Source organism: Petromyzon marinus, chromosome 69 (assembly GCF_048934315.1).
Source record: "Petromyzon marinus isolate PM22_M1 ecotype Great Lakes invasive population chromosome 69, UKy_Petmar_22M1.pri1.0, whole genome shotgun sequence".
In the NCBI taxonomy this organism is placed as follows: Eukaryota; Metazoa; Chordata; class Hyperoartia; order Petromyzontiformes; family Petromyzontidae; genus Petromyzon; species Petromyzon marinus.
In genome coordinates, this window is record NC_133735.1 from 7,086,269 (window position 1) to 7,102,160 (window position 15,892).

At 55.7% G+C, this 15,892-nt stretch overlaps 1 protein-coding gene across 1 annotated transcript in view; it reads right to left on the minus strand.

Annotated features, from left to right (window-relative positions):
• Positions 1–477: 477 nt before the first annotated feature.
• Positions 478–15,892, minus strand: part of MPHOSPH6 (M-phase phosphoprotein 6) — a 36,096-nt gene continuing 20,681 nt past the window's right edge. The window contains exon 5 of the mRNA XM_032978923.2: positions 478–768. Coding sequence (XP_032834814.2) covers positions 588–768 — 181 coding nt within the window. The 3' untranslated portion in view covers positions 478–587. The remainder of the gene's footprint in view (positions 769–15,892) is intronic.

Genomic DNA, 15,892 nt, shown 5'->3' on the forward strand with positions numbered 1-15,892 from the left:
TGGTGAGTGGTGATGGTGAGTGGTGAGCGGTGAGTGGTGAGTGGTGAGCGGTGAGCGGTGAGTGGTGAGTGGTGAGTGGTGGGCGGTGAGTGGTGAGCGGTGATGGTGAGTGGTGGGTGGTGAGTGGTGGGTGGTGAGTGGTGATGGTGAGTGGTGAGCGGTGATGGTGAGTGGTGGGTGGTGAGTGGTGGGCGGTGGGTGGTGAGTGGTGGGTGGTGAGTGGTGAGTGGTGATGGTGAGCGGTGGGTGAGTGGTGATGGTGAGCGGTGAGTGGTGAGTGGTGATGGTGAGTGGTGAGCGGTGAGTGGTGAGTGTGGGTGAGTGGTGAGTGGTGATGGTGAGCGGTGAGTGGTGAGTGGTGATGGTGAGTGGTGAGCGGTGAGTGGTGAGTGTGGGTGAGTGGTGAGTGGTGATGGTGAGCGGTGAGTGGTGATGGTGAGTGGTGAGCGGTGAGTGGTGAGTGTGGGTGAGTGGTGAGTGGTGATGGTGAGCGGTGAGTGGTGAGTGGTGATGGTGAGTGGTGAGCGGTGAGTGGTGAGTGTGGGTGAGTGGTGAGTGGTGATGGTGAGCGGTGAGTGGTGAGCGGCTCAGCCGTCGTCGGCGGGCTGCAGGAAGGTGGCCGTGGGGGGCAGCCGCTTTGTAGGGGGGGGCCCCCCTTGCCCCCCCCCCGGGGACTGCCCCCTGCCCCCTGCCCCCCCCGAGCCGAGGGCTGAACAACGCCGCTTGGTAGCGAACTTCCTCTGTACCGTGCCCACCACCGACTCGAACCTGCGAATCAACAACAACAACAACCTCGTCAACAACAACAACCTCGTCAACAACAACAACCTCGTCAACAACAACAACCTCGTCAACAACAACAACAACCTCGTCAACAACAACCTCGTCAACAACAACAACAACCTCGTCAACAACAACAACCTCGTCAACAACAACCACGTCAACAACAACAACAACAACCTCGTCAACAACAACAACAACCTCGTCAACAACAACAACAACAACCTCGTCAACAACAACAACAACAACCTCGTCAACAACAACAACAACCTCGTCAACAACAACAACCTCGTCAACAACAACAACAACCTCGTCAACAACAACAACAACCTCGTCAACAACAACAACCTCGTCAACAACAACAACAACCTCGTCAACAACAACAACAACAACAACCTCGTCAACAACAACAACCTCGTCAACAACAACAACCTCGTCAACAACAACAACCTCGTCAACAACAACAACAACCTCGTCAACAACAACCTCGTCAACAACAACAACAACCAACGTCAACAACCAACGTCAACAACCACGTCAACAAGCACATCAACAACCACCACCACAACTACATCAACCACCACGACCACATGAACCACAACTACCACATCAACCACCACCGACTCGAACCTGCGAATCAACAACAACCTCGTCAACAACAACAACCAACGTCAACAACAACAACCACGTCAACAACCACGTCAACAAGCACATCAACAACCACCACCACAACTACATCAACCACCACGACCACATGAACCACAATTACCACATCAACCACCACCGACTCGAACCTGCGAATCAACAACAACCAACGTCAACAACAACAACCACGTCAACAACCACCACCACAACTACATCAACCACCACGACCACATGAACCACAACTACCACATCAACCACCACCGCCTCGAACCTTCAACCACAACCACCAAAACCACATCAACCACCACCACACTCAGCCACAACCACCACAACCACCACCACATCAACAACCACATCAACAACCACATCAACAACCACCACCACAACTACATCAACCACATCAACCACCACGACCACATGAACCACAACTACCACAATCAACCACCACCGCCTCGAACCTTCAACCACAACCACCAAAACCACATCAACCACCACCACACTCAGCCACAACCACCACAACCACCACCACATCAACAACCACATCAACAACCACATCAACAACCACATCAACAACCACCACCACAACTACATCAACCACATCAACCACCACGACCACATGAACCACAACTACCACATCAACCACCACCTCGAACCTGCAGCCAGCACATGATGGGGGGGGTGGTGGTGATGATGGGGGGTGGTGATGGGGTGGTGATGGGGTGGTGATGGGTGGTGATGGGGTGGTGGTGATGGGGGGTGGTGATGGGGGGTGGTGATGGGGGGGGGGGGTGATGGGGGGGGGTGATGGGGTGGTGATGGGGGGTGATGGGGTGGTGGTGATGGGGGATGGGTGGTGGTGATGGGTGGTGATGGGGGGTGATGGGAGGTGGTGATGGGGGTGGTAATGGGAGGTGGTGATGGGGGTGGTAATGGGAGGTGATGATGGGGGGTGAGATGAGGGAGTGAGGGGGTGGCGTCACGGTGGGGTCACGGTGGGGTCACGGTGGGGTCAGGGTGGGGTTGTTGAAAATGAGGAAGAAACTTGACCAAGCCGCCAGATCACTTCTGGTAAACAACCCCCAACACAAAGTCTGGCCCTGTCAGCCTGGCCCTGTCTGTGTGGCCCTGTCAGCCCGGCCCTGTCTGCGTGGCCCTGTCAGCCCGGCCCTGTCAGCCTGGCCCTGTCTGTGTGGCCCTGTCAGCCTGGCCCTGTCTGTCAGGCCCTGTCTGTCTGGCCCTGTCTGTCAGGCCCTGTCAGCCTGGCCCTGTCTGTGTGGCCCTGTCAGCCTGGCCCTGTCTGTCAGGCCCTGTCTGTCTGGCCCTGTCTGTCAGGCCCTGTCAGCCTGGCCCTGTCAGCCTGGCCCTGTCAGCCTGGCCCTGTCAGCGTGGCCCTGTCAGCCTGGCCCTGTCAGCGTGGCCCTGTCAGCGCGGCCCTGTCAGTGTGGCCCTGTCTGTGTGGCCCTGTCAGTGTGGCCCTGTCAGCCTGGCCCTGTCAGCGTGGACGTCAACGCGGCCCTGTCTGTGTGGCCCTGTCTGTGTGGCCCTGTCTGTGTGGCCCTGTCTGTGTGGCCCTGTCTGTGTGGCCCTGTCAGCGCGGCCCTGTCTGTGTGGCCCTGTCTGGCCTCCCCCAGGTCGACTCAGCCTCAAGTGAGTTCCCTGGCGTGAGCGGTGCGCAGCCGTAAACATCGCTAGCACTGGGGGAGACAAAGGCGGCCGGGCGTGGTGCCGGCCACCCAGGCCCCATCGTGTGCCCACAGTGCCGGTAGCCTTCACAGCTGCTGATCGCTAACGGCACTTGCCCCAACAGTCTGTCGAGGCTACGCGGGGGGTCTTTGTCTGTGTGTGTGGGGAGCGGTGGTGCAGCGGTTAGCGCTACGATGCGCTGTGAACCCAGCGACCGACCAGAGTTCGAATCCCGCTCACGGCCAACACCGGTGACGATTATCTGAACCGGTCCTGGGCCTCCCCTAGGTCGACTCAGCCTGAAATGAGTTACCTGGTGCGGTGCGTAAAACATCGTCACTGGGAAGACAAAGGCGGTCGGGCGTGGTGTTGGCCACCCACCCCCTCGTGTGCCGTGCCGGCCTTCACAGGTGCTGCTCGCTAACAGCGCTTGCCCCTACAGTCTGTTAAGGCTATACGGGGGATCTTTGTCTTTGTAAGTGTGTGTATGTGCGTATGTGAGTTAGTGTACGTGAGTTTATGTGTGTGTATGTGAGTGTGTGTGAGTGTATGCGAGTGTGTGTGTAGGTCTTGGGCGTGTGAGAAAGTGTATGTCAGTGAGTGTGTGTGTGTATATAAGTGTGTGTGAGTGTGTCTGTGAGTGAGTGTGTATGTGAGTGTGTGTATATGAGTGTATGTGAGTGAGTGTGAGTGTATGTGAGTTTGTATGTGAGTGTGTTAATATGAGTGTGTGTGTGTGTGTATGTGAGTGTGTGTTTGTGAGTGTGTGTATGTGAGTGTGTATGTGAGTGAGTGTGTATGTGAGTGAGTGTGTATGTGAGTGTGTGTGTATGTGAGTGTGTGTATGCGTCCGGCAAAACAACCCCCTACCTCCTCGCGGTGCCGGACGGGCAACTCTGTCGTGGACAGTGCTGTGGGGGGAGGTCCAATTGTGATTGGCTCCTCCCCTCATGGCATATGTATCCACCACAGGGGCTAAACGGGGGCTCTGGACGGGTGCGAGGGGCTGGTAACCCCTCCACCTTCAATTAATTACCACTAAACCGCGAACTAAGTATATAACTAATAAGCTTGTGCTGGAGGCCCCGGGGGGCCAGGTGTCTATGACGTCTCCTGGCCAAACCCCAATTGGCGGAGCCAGGAGATTGAATATCTACCCTCGGGGCTCCTCCAGAAACAACGAAAAACCACTACGGGTGGCCACGTGGAATGTCCGAACGCTCACTGCGGAGGAGAGGCTTCCACTCCTCTGTCGGGAGCTGGACCGGTACCGCCTGGATCTATGTGGCATTCAGGAGGTCCGGTGGACCGGCTCTGGCTCCTGCCACCATGAGGGGTGGACAGTCCTCTACTCAGGGCAGCAGACAGCCAAACAACAGGGTGTGGCTCTTCTTTGAACAAAAGAATGAAGGGGGCGTGGGAGCGTGGCGGTGAGGTGTGGGAAGCTGTAAGCCCCAGGCTACTTTGGGCTCGCCTTCCCATCAACCGGAGGCGAGGAATGGTGGTCGTGGTTACTTATGCCCCCACCGAAGATGAACATCCGTGGAGGGATGCAGGCAAAGCCGATGAGTCAGATGCCTTCTATGACCTCCTGTCACAGGTGCTGGTTAAAGTGGCCCCTCGGGATAGAGTCATCATGTTGGGTGACTTCAATGCCCGAGTTGGTCATGATACTGGCACCTGGTCTGGAGTGATTGGAGTGCATGATCAGCTCAATAACAACGGTAGGAGGCTGCTAGATTTTTGTGCAGCCCATGGGCTTGTAATTACCAACACGCTGTTCCGGCATCGGCGCATCCACACAACATCATGGATGCATGCCGGGTCCAAGCAAGAACATCTGCTGGACTACAGAGTGACGGACCAGCGGATGCGAGCCCATGTCCTTGACACCAGGACCTACCGTGGAGCTGATCTGCCCTCTGACCATCGACTAGTTATCTGTAAGATTCACCTGCCATTCTTCCACTCCGGTGGTGGGTGTACACCGAGGACCCCATTCCAACCTAAAGTGGCCTGGTCTCAGTTATCTGATGAAAGTTGCAAGCGAGAATTTCATCATCGCTTGCGGCTGGGATTGGCATCGTCCCCGACTCCTCCTGATGTCGAGGGTAAATGGGCGAGGTTTAGGACTGTGACTCATGCAGCTGCAATGGCTGCTTTGGGTACGCGGTCCAGACCTCCCCAGAGACCCTGGCTGACAGAGGAGGTGTTCAGGATGGTTGAGAAAAAGCGACAGGCCAACTGTCATCGGCTACAGAATCCCACGTCAGAGAATGAGGAGGCTTACCGCAGCCTTCGCTCGGAGGTTCGGAGAGCCGTGAGGCGCTGCAAGGATGGGTGGTGGTCGCGGGTTGCTGAGGAGATGGAGTCTGCCTCAGTGGCCCGTGATCACAAATCTCTATTTAACTCCATCAAAAAAGTAATCTGCAGCGCCACACCTATTACCATCATTAGGGGAAAAAACGGTGACCCAATCTCCGACCCCCAGGAACAGGTTTGCAGATTTGCTGAGCATTTCTGAGGTCCTGGGGGAGGGAAAATCCCTCAGCCAGGAAAACATCGTGGCACAAAGTGAGAATGACCCTGTTGAGGCTGCGGTGCCTCAAATATTGGAAGAAGTCACCCCCTGTGAGTGGCTGGCTGAGGTGCCATCTGTTGAGGAAGTACTGAAGGCGATCCGGAGTCTGAGACCAGGAAAGGCAGCGGGCAGAGATGGTATCCCAAGCGAAATGCTGAGGGAGGGCGGCATTTGTGCACAGACTGCCCTATATGACATCATAACAACGGTCTGGACCACTGGATGGGTTCCGCAGGATTGGAAGGATGCCCTGGTGGTCCCCCTTTTTAAGAAGGGGGACCGCACAGACTGTAACAACTACAGGGGCATCTCACTCCTCAGTGTGCCGGGAAAGGGCCTGGCAAGGATTATTCAGCATCGCCTTGCCAGGCACACTGAGGAGAGGCTTGCGGAGCCCCAATGCGGTTTCAGGAAAGGGCGGTCCTGCACAGATGCCATATTTTCTGTCCGTCTGCTACAGCAGAGGTGTAGGGAATTCCAACAAGACCTACATCTCTGCTTTATTGACCTGGTCAAGGCCTATGATACCATCAGTAGGCCTGGGCTCTGGGTTGTTCTTCGTGCTTTTGGAGTACCTGACCCTCTGCTCACGATCATTAAGGACCTTCATGATGGTGAGCGGGCCCGGGTAAAACTACGTGGCCGGGAGTCAGAGCCATTCCCTGTACACCTTGGGGTGCGACAGGGATGTCCTCTGGCTCCCACATTATTTAACATCTATTTTGACCACGTAGTTCGTGAAGCCTTCAATAGCTGTACCGGGGGAATCTCCATATGGTACAGATATAATGGGAGGCTGATCGATGCCCGGGTGCGGTCAAGGGATGGCTCCCTATTGCTCAACCACGTTATGTATGCTGATGATTTGGTAATAGCTGCTCATTCAGAGGAGGAGTTGGAGACGCTGCTGCTGAGACTGGAGCGTGCCACTAAGAGGTGGGGCCTTACCATCAGCCCCACCAAAACTAAGCACCTGCCTGGGTATTTTGTACCATCGGACACTCCACCCCCACAACTCCCAATCGGTGATGGGGCAGTTGTAGAGAGAGTGGAATCAGTCGAGCGGCAATATCTTTTCATCGGTTGCGTAACGCTGTGTGGAAGCTACCTGGTCTGTCGCTCCGCACTAAGCTTCAGGTCTTCTCGGCCACGGTCATTCCCTCCCTTCTCTACGCTTGCGAAACGTGGACCCCCCTAATGGAACATCTTCGCCGGTTAGAAACATTTAGGCTGGCCTGCCTACGACCCATCCTGGGTTTAACCAGACTGGATTGTGTGAGCTCACAAATCCTTGAAAGATCTGGGCAAGGTCCCATCAGTGAGCTCCTCCGGCGGGGAAGGCTGCGATGGCTGGGTCATGTAGCCCGCATGCCCAGCCACCGCATGCCGAAACAGCTTTTGTTCGGCCGAATTGAGGGGGCTAAGCGGGTGCGGCACGGGCGAGAGAAGAGATGGAGTGATGTGGTACAGGAGGACGTGGAGCTGAGTGGACTTGCCAATGACTGGTACCAGCGGTGTCAACATCGGCCTCTGTGGAGGAGGCTCGTGAAGGATGCTACTGGGCAGTTGGAGGCAGTCGTCCTCCAACAACAACGGAGGGCGGAGGAGCGACCCTCACAACAACGAGCGGAGCGCCGGGTGGCTAAAGCACAGCACGTTTCCACAGTAGGGGGCACAGGTGGTGCATCAGCCAGTCATCTCAGTCAGTCGACCCGTGGCACCTGGGTCTGCCCCGTGACCTCCTGCCAGCGGGCGTTCGACACTTCACGTGGCCTCAGGGTGCACATAGCCTGGCACAAGCGTCGTGGTGACGTCACCGCCACTTAGTGGCGAATGGCGGTTGTTGTGGTGCTGACCACCCACCCCCTCATATGCCACAGTACCGGTAGCCTTCACAGCTGCTACTCGCTAACAGCACTTGCCCCAACAGCCTGTTACAGGCTACACGGGGGAGCTTTGTCTTTGTGTGCCTGAGTCCGGAGAAGGAAGTGGAACTAAAGCGTTTGCAGGGTTGTCCAGAAATAAACGCACATGGTGTATGGGGGGGGAGGGAGGCGAGGGAGAGAGACAGAGAGAGAGACAGGGAGAGAGACAGAGAGACAGAGAGATAGGGCGAGAGACAGAGAGACAGGGAGAGAGACAGAGAGACGAGGGAGAGACAGGGAGAGAGACAGGGAGAAAGACAGAGAGACAGGGAGAGAGACAGAGAGACAGGGAGACAGGGAGAGAGACAGGGAGAGAGACAGGGAGACGAGGAGAGAGACAGGGAGAGAGACAGGGAGACAGGGAGAGAGACGAGGGAGACAGTGAGAGAGACAGGGAGACGAGGGAGAGAGACAGAGAGACAGGGAGAGAGACAGAGAGACAGGGAGAGAGACGAGGGAGACAGTGAGAGAGACAGGGAGACGAGGGAGAGACAGAGATACGAGGGAGAGAGACAGGGAGAGAGACAGAGAGACAGGGAGAGAGACAGGGAGACAGTGAGAGAGAGAGACGAGGGAGAGAGACGAGGGAGAGAGACAGAGAGACGAGGGAGAGAGACAGAGAGACGAGAGAGAGAGAGACGAGGGAGAGAGACACGGAAACAGTGAGAGAGACAGAGAGACAGGGAGAGAGACAGAGAGACGAGGGAGAGACAGAGAGACGAGGGAGACAGGGAGAGAGACAGAGAGACGAGGGAGAGAGACAGAGAGACGAGGGAGAGAGACAGAGAGACGAGGGAGAGAGACAGAGAGACAGGGAGAGAGGCAGAGAGACAGGGAGAGAGACAGAGAGACAGGGAGAGAGACAGGGAGAGAGAGACAGAGAGACGAGGGAGAGAGACAGAGAGACGAGGGAGAGAGACAGAGAGACGAGGGAGAGAGACAGAGAGACAGGGAGAGAGACAGAGAGACAGGGAGAGAGACAGAGAGACAGGGAGAGAGACAGGGAGAGAGACAGGGAGACAGGGAGAGAGGCAGAGAGACAGAGAGACAGGGAGAGAGACAGGGAGAGAGAGACAGAGAGACGAGGGAGAGAGACAGAGAGACGAGGGAGAGAGACAGAGAGACAGGGAGAGAGACAGAGAGACAGGGAGAGAGACAGAGAGACAGGGAGAGAGACAGGGAGAGAGACAGGGAGACAGGGAGAGAGGCAGAGAGACAGGGAGAGAGGCAGAGAGACAGGGAGAGAGGCAGAGAGACAGGGAGAGAGACAGAGAGACAGGGAGAGAGACGAGGGAGAGACAGGAGAGTGTGTGTGGTGCTGACCACCCACCCCCTCATGTGCCACAGTACCGGTAGCCTTCACAGCTGCTACTCGCTAACAGCACTTGCCCCTACAGTCTGTTACAGGCTACACGGGGGAGCTTTGTCTTTGTGTGCCTGAGTCCGGAGAAGGAAGTGGAACTAAAGCGTTTGCAGGGTTGTCCAGAAATAAACGCACATGGTGTATGGGGGGGGAGGCGAGGGAGAGAGACAGGGAGACAGAGAGACAGGGAGTGAGACAGAGAGACGAGGGAGACAGGGAGACAGGGAGAGACAGAGAGACAGGGAGAGAGACAGAGAGACGAGGGAGAGAGACAGAGAGACAGGGAGAGAGGCAGAGAGACGAGGGAGAGAGACAGGGAGACAGTGAGAGAGATAGAGACAGGGAGAGAAAGAGAGACGAGGGAGAGAGACAAAGAGACGAGGGAGAGAGACAGAGAGACGAGGGAGAGAGACAGGGAGACAGTGAGAGAGACAGAGAGAGAGACAGAGAGACAGGGAGAGAGACAGAGAGACAGGGAGAGAGACAGAGAGACAGGGAGAGAGACAGAGAGACAGGGAGAGAGACAGGGAGAGAGACAGAGAGACGAGGGAGAGAGACAGGGAGAGAGACAGAGAGACGAGGGAGAGAGACAGAGAGACAGGGAGAGAGACAGGGAGACAGGGAGAGAGACAGAGAGACAGGGAGAGAGACAGAGAGACGAGGGAGAAACAGAGAGACAGGGAGACAGAGAGACAGGCAGAGAGACAGAGAGACAAGGAGAGAGACAGAGAGACAGGGAGAGAGACAGAGAGACAGGGAGAGAGACAGAGAGACGAGGGAGAGAGACAGGGAGAGAGACAGAGAGACGAGGGAGAGACAGGGAGAGAGACAGAGAGACAGGCAGAGAGACAGAGAGACAGAGAGACAGGGAGAGAGACAGAGAGACGAGAAGAGAGACAGAGAGACAGGGAGAGAGACAGAGAGATGAGGGAGAGACGAGGAGAGAGACAGAGAGACAGAGACAGGGAGAGAGGCAGAGAGACAGGGAGAGAGACAGAGAGACAGAGAGAGACAGGGAGAGAGACTAGGGAGAGACAGGGATAGAGACAGGGAGAGAGACAGAGAGACAGGGATAGAGACAGAGAGACGAGGGAGAGACAGGGAGAGAGACAGAGAGACAGGGAGAGAGACAGGGAGAGAGACAGAGAGACGAGGGAGAGAGACAGAGACACAGGGAGAGAGACAGAGAGACAGGGAGAGAGACAGAGAGACAGGGAGACAGGGAGAGAGACAGGGAGACAGGGAGAGAGACAGAGACAGCGAGAGAGACAGAGAGACAGGGAGAGACAAAGGGACAGGGAGAGAGACAGGGAGACGAGGAGAGAGACAGGGAGAGAGACAGAGAGACAGGGAGAGAGACGAGGGAGACAGAGAGACGAGGGAGAAAGACAGAGAGACAGGGAGAGAGACAGGGAGAGAGACAGGGAGACAGGGAGAGAGACAGGGAGACAAGGGAGAAACAGAGAGACAGGGAGAGACAGAGAGATAGGGAGACAGGGAGAGAGGCAGAGAGACAGGGAGAGAGACAGAGAGACAGGGAGAGAGACAGGGAGAGAGAGACAGAGAGACGAGGGAGAGAGACAGAGAGACGAGGGAGAGAGACAGAGAGACGAGGGAGAGAGACAGAGAGACAGGGAGAGAGACAGAGAGACAGGGAGAGAGACAGAGAGACAGGGAGAGAGACAGGGAGAGAGACAGGGAGACAGGGAGAGAGGCAGAGAGACAGAGAGACAGGGAGAGAGACAGGGAGAGAGAGACAGAGAGACGAGGGAGAGAGACAGAGAGACGAGGGAGAGAGACAGAGAGACAGGGAGAGAGACAGAGAGACAGGGAGAGAGACAGAGAGACAGGGAGAGAGACAGGGAGAGAGACAGGGAGACGAGGGAGAGAGACAGAGAGACAGGGAGAGAGGCAGAGAGACAGGGAGAGAGGCAGAGAGACAGGGAGAGAGGCAGAGAGACAGGGAGAGAGACAGAGAGACAGGGAGAGAGACAGGGAGAGAGACAGAGAGACGAGGGAGAGAGACAGAGAGACAGGGAGAGAGACAGAGAGACAGGGAGAGAGACAGAGAGACAGGGAGAGAGACAGAGAGAGAGACAGGGAGAGAGACAGAGAGACAGGGAGAGAGACGAGGGAGAGACAGGAGAGTGTGTGTGGTGCTGACCACCCATCCCCTCATGTGCCACAGTACCGGTAGCCTTCACAGCTGCTACTCGCTAACAGCACTTGCCCCTACAGTCTGTTACAGGCTACACGGGGGAGCTTTGTCTTTGTGTGCCTGAGTCCGGAGAAGGAAGTGGAACTAAAGCGTTTGCAGGGTTGTCCAGAAATAAACGCACATGGTGTATGGGGGGGGAGGCGAGGGAGAGAGACAGGGAGACAGAGAGACAGGGAGTGAGACAGAGAGACGAGGGAGACAGGGAGACAGGGAGAGACAGAGAGACAGGGAGAGAGACAGAGAGACGAGGGAGAGAGACAGAGAGACAGGGAGAGAGGCAGAGAGACGAGGGAGAGAGACAGGGAGACAGTGAGAGAGATAGAGACAGGGAGAGAAAGAGAGACGAGGGAGAGAGACAAAGAGACGAGGGAGAGAGACAGAGAGACGAGGGAGAGAGACAGGGAGACAGTGAGAGAGACAGAGAGAGAGACAGAGAGACAGGGAGAGAGACAGAGAGACAGGGAGAGAGACAGAGAGACAGGGAGAGAGACAGAGAGACAGGGAGAGAGACAGGGAGAGAGACAGAGAGACGAGGGAGAGAGACAGGGAGAGAGACAGAGAGACGAGGGAGAGAGACAGAGAGACAGGGAGAGAGACAGGGAGACAGGGAGAGAGACAGAGAGACAGGGAGAGAGACAGAGAGACGAGGGAGAAACAGAGAGACAGGGAGACAGAGAGACAGGCAGAGAGACAGAGAGACAAGGAGAGAGACAGAGAGACAGGGAGAGAGACAGAGAGACAGGGAGAGAGACAGAGAGACGAGGGAGAGAGACAGGGAGAGAGACAGAGAGACGAGGGAGAGACAGGGAGACAGAGAGACAGGCAGAGAGACAGAGAGACAGAGAGACAGGGAGAGAGACAGAGAGACGAGAAGAGAGACAGAGAGACAGGGAGAGAGACAGAGAGATGAGGGAGAGACGAGGAGAGAGACAGAGAGACAGAGACAGGGAGAGAGGCAGAGAGACAGGGAGAGAGACAGAGAGACAGAGAGAGACAGGGAGAGAGACTTGGGAGAGACAGGGATAGAGACAGGGAGAGAGACAGAGAGACAGGGATAGAGACAGAGAGACGAGGGAGAGACAGGGAGAGAGACAGAGAGACAGGGAGAGAGACAGGGAGAGAGACAGAGAGACGAGGGAGAGAGACAGAGACACAGGGAGAGAGACAGAGAGACAGGGAGAGAGACAGAGAGACAGGGAGACAGGGAGAGAGACAGGGAGACAGGGAGAGAGACAGAGACAGCGAGAGAGACAGAGAGACAGGGAGAGACAAAGGGACAGGGAGAGAGACAGGGAGACGAGGAGAGAGACAGGGAGAGAGACAGAGAGACAGGGAGAGAGACGAGGGAGACAGAGAGACGAGGGAGAAAGACAGAGAGACAGGGAGAGAGACAGGGAGAGAGACAGGGAGACAGGGAGAGAGACAGGGAGACAAGGGAGAAACAGAGAGACAGGGAGAGACAGAGAGATAGGGAGACAGGGAGAGAGACAGAGAGACAGGGAGAGACAGAGAGACAGGGAGAGAGACAGAGAGACAGGGAGAGAGACAGAGAGACAGGTATAGAGACAGAGAGACGAGGGAGAGACAGAGAGATAGGGAGAGAGACAGAGAGACAGGGAGAGAGACAGAGAGACAGAGAGACGAGGGAGAGACAGGGAGAGAGACAGAGAGACAAGGAGAGAGACAGAGAGACAGGGAGAGAGACAGAGAGACAGGGAGAGAGACAGGGAGAGAGACAGGGAGAGAGACAGGGAGAGAGACAGAGGCAAGGGATGAGTGTGGTAACGGTGAGGCGAGTGTGGTGAGTATGCTAACGGTGTGGTGAGTGTGGTAACGGTGCGGTGAGTGTGGTGAATATGGTGAGTGCGGTGAGTGTGGTAACGGTGCGGTGAGTCTGGTGAGTGTGGTGAGTGTGGTAACGGTGCGGTGAGTGTGGTAACGGTGTGTTGAATGTGGTGAGTGTGGTGAGTATGGCAACGGTGCGGTGAGTGTGGTAACGGTGTGGTGAGTGCGGTAACGGTGTGGTGAGTGCGGTGAGTGTGGTAACGGTGTGGTGAGTGTGGTGAGTGTGGTGAGTGTGGTAACGGTGCGGTGAGTGTGGTAACAGTGTGGTGAGTGTGGTGAGTGTGGTGAGTGTGGTAACGGTGCGGTGAGTGTGGTAACGGTGTGGTGAATGTGGTGAGTGTGGTGAGTATGGCAACGGTGCGGTGAGTGTGGTGAGTGTGGTAATGGTTTGGTGAGTGCGGTAACGGTGTGGTGAGTGATGTGAGTGTGGTAACGGTGCGGTGAGTGTGGTAACTGTGCGGTGAGTGTGGTAAATGTGCGGTGAGTGTGGTAACTGTGTGGTGAGTGCGGTGAGTGCGGTAATGGTGTGGTGAGTGCGGTGAGTGTGGTAATGGTGTGGTGAGTGTGGTGAGTGTGGTAACTGTGTGGTGAGTGCGGTAACTGTGTGGTGAGTACGGTAACGGTGGTGAGTGTGGTAACGGTGTGGTGAGACATCACACCCAGATGTGCACTGTGCCAACACCCCAAGGTGGAATGTGGCACGCGGAGTGTAGGGGTGACGAGGAGGAGGAGGGTGACGAGGGGGGGGGTGAGGAGGAGGGTGAGGAGGAGGAGGGTGAGGAGGAGGGTGACGAGGGGGGGGGTGAGGAGGAGGGTGAGGAGGGGGGGGGGTGAGGAGGAGGGTGAGGGGGGTGTGAGGGGGGGGTGAGCACATGGCAATGATCACTTAAGCTGACCCAACACGCACGTACACACACACACACACACGTACACACACACACACGTACACACACACATGTACACACACACATGTACACACACACACGTACACACACACACGTACACACACACACACGTACACACACACACGTACGTACACACACACACAAGTACGTACACACAAACACGTACGCACACACACACGTACACACACACACGTACACACACACACGTACACACACACACGTACGTACACACACACAAGTACGTACACACACACACGTACGCACACGCACACACACACTTACACACACACACGCACGTACACACGCACGCACGAACACGCACACGTACACACACACACGCACGTACACACGCACGCACGAACACGCACGTACACACGCACGAACACGCACACACTCGCACGCACGTACACACACGCACGTACACACACGCACGTACACGCACACACACACGCACACATGTACACATGCACGTACACACACGCACGTACACACGCACGTACACGCACACACACGCACACACGTACACACACACATGTACACACGCACGTACACACACGCACACGCACACACACACGCAGACACACACACACGCACACACGCACACACGCGAACCCGCACATACACACACGCACGTACACACACGCACACACACACACGCACACACACACACGCACGTACACACACGCACGTACACACACGCACACACACACACGCACGTACACACACGCACACACGCACACACACACATACACACACACGTACACACACACGTACACACACGTACACACACACGTACACACACGCATACACACACGTACACACACGCGCGCTTCTGTGCTGCCCGCTGGTTAGAATGTTGAATGTTTATGGGCCACACACAGGCATCACATTCCTGGCCACACACACTCACACACTCATACACTCACACACACACTCATACACTCATACACTCACACACACACTCATACACTCATACACTCACACACACTCACACACACACTCATACACACACTCTTACACTCACACACACACTCATACACTCACACACACACTCATACTCACACACACACTCATACACTCACTCATACACACTCACACACACACTCATACACTCACACACACACTCATACACTCACTCATACACTCACAGACACACTCATACACTCACTCACACACTCACTCATTCACAACAACCGCCATTCGCCACTACGTGCGGTAACGTCACGACGACACTTGTGCCATACACACACTCATTCACTCACTCACACACACACTCATACACTCACTCATACACTCACTCACACACTCACTCACTCACACACTCACTCACTCACACACTCACTCACACACTCACTAACTCACTCACACACTCACTCACACACTCACTAACTCACTCACACACACACTCACTAACTCACTCACACACACACTCATACACTCACTCACACACATTCACTCACTCACACACACGCTCATACACTCACTAACTCACACACTCATACACTCATACACTCACACACTCATACACTCATACACTCACTAACTCACACACTCATACACTCACTGTCTGTCTGTGTGTGACGAGGTGTGTCTGTGTGCATATGTCGAGGTGTGTCTGTGTGTGTGTCTGTGTGTGTGTGTGTGACGAGGTGTGTCTGTGTGTAACGAGGTGTGTGTGTGTGTGACGAGGTGTGTCTGTGTGTGTGTGACGAGGTGTGTCTGTGTGTGTGTGACGAGGTGTGTCTGTGTGTGTGATGAGGTGTGTCTGTGTGTGTGACGAGGTGTGTCTGTGTGTGATGAGGTTTGTGTGTGACGAGGTGTGTCTGTGTGTGTGACGAGGTGTGTCTGTGTGTGTGTCTGTGTGTGTGACTGTGTGTGTCTGTGTGTGTGTGTGTGACGAGGTGTGTCTGTGTGTGACGAGGTGTGTCTGTGTGTGTGTGTGACGAG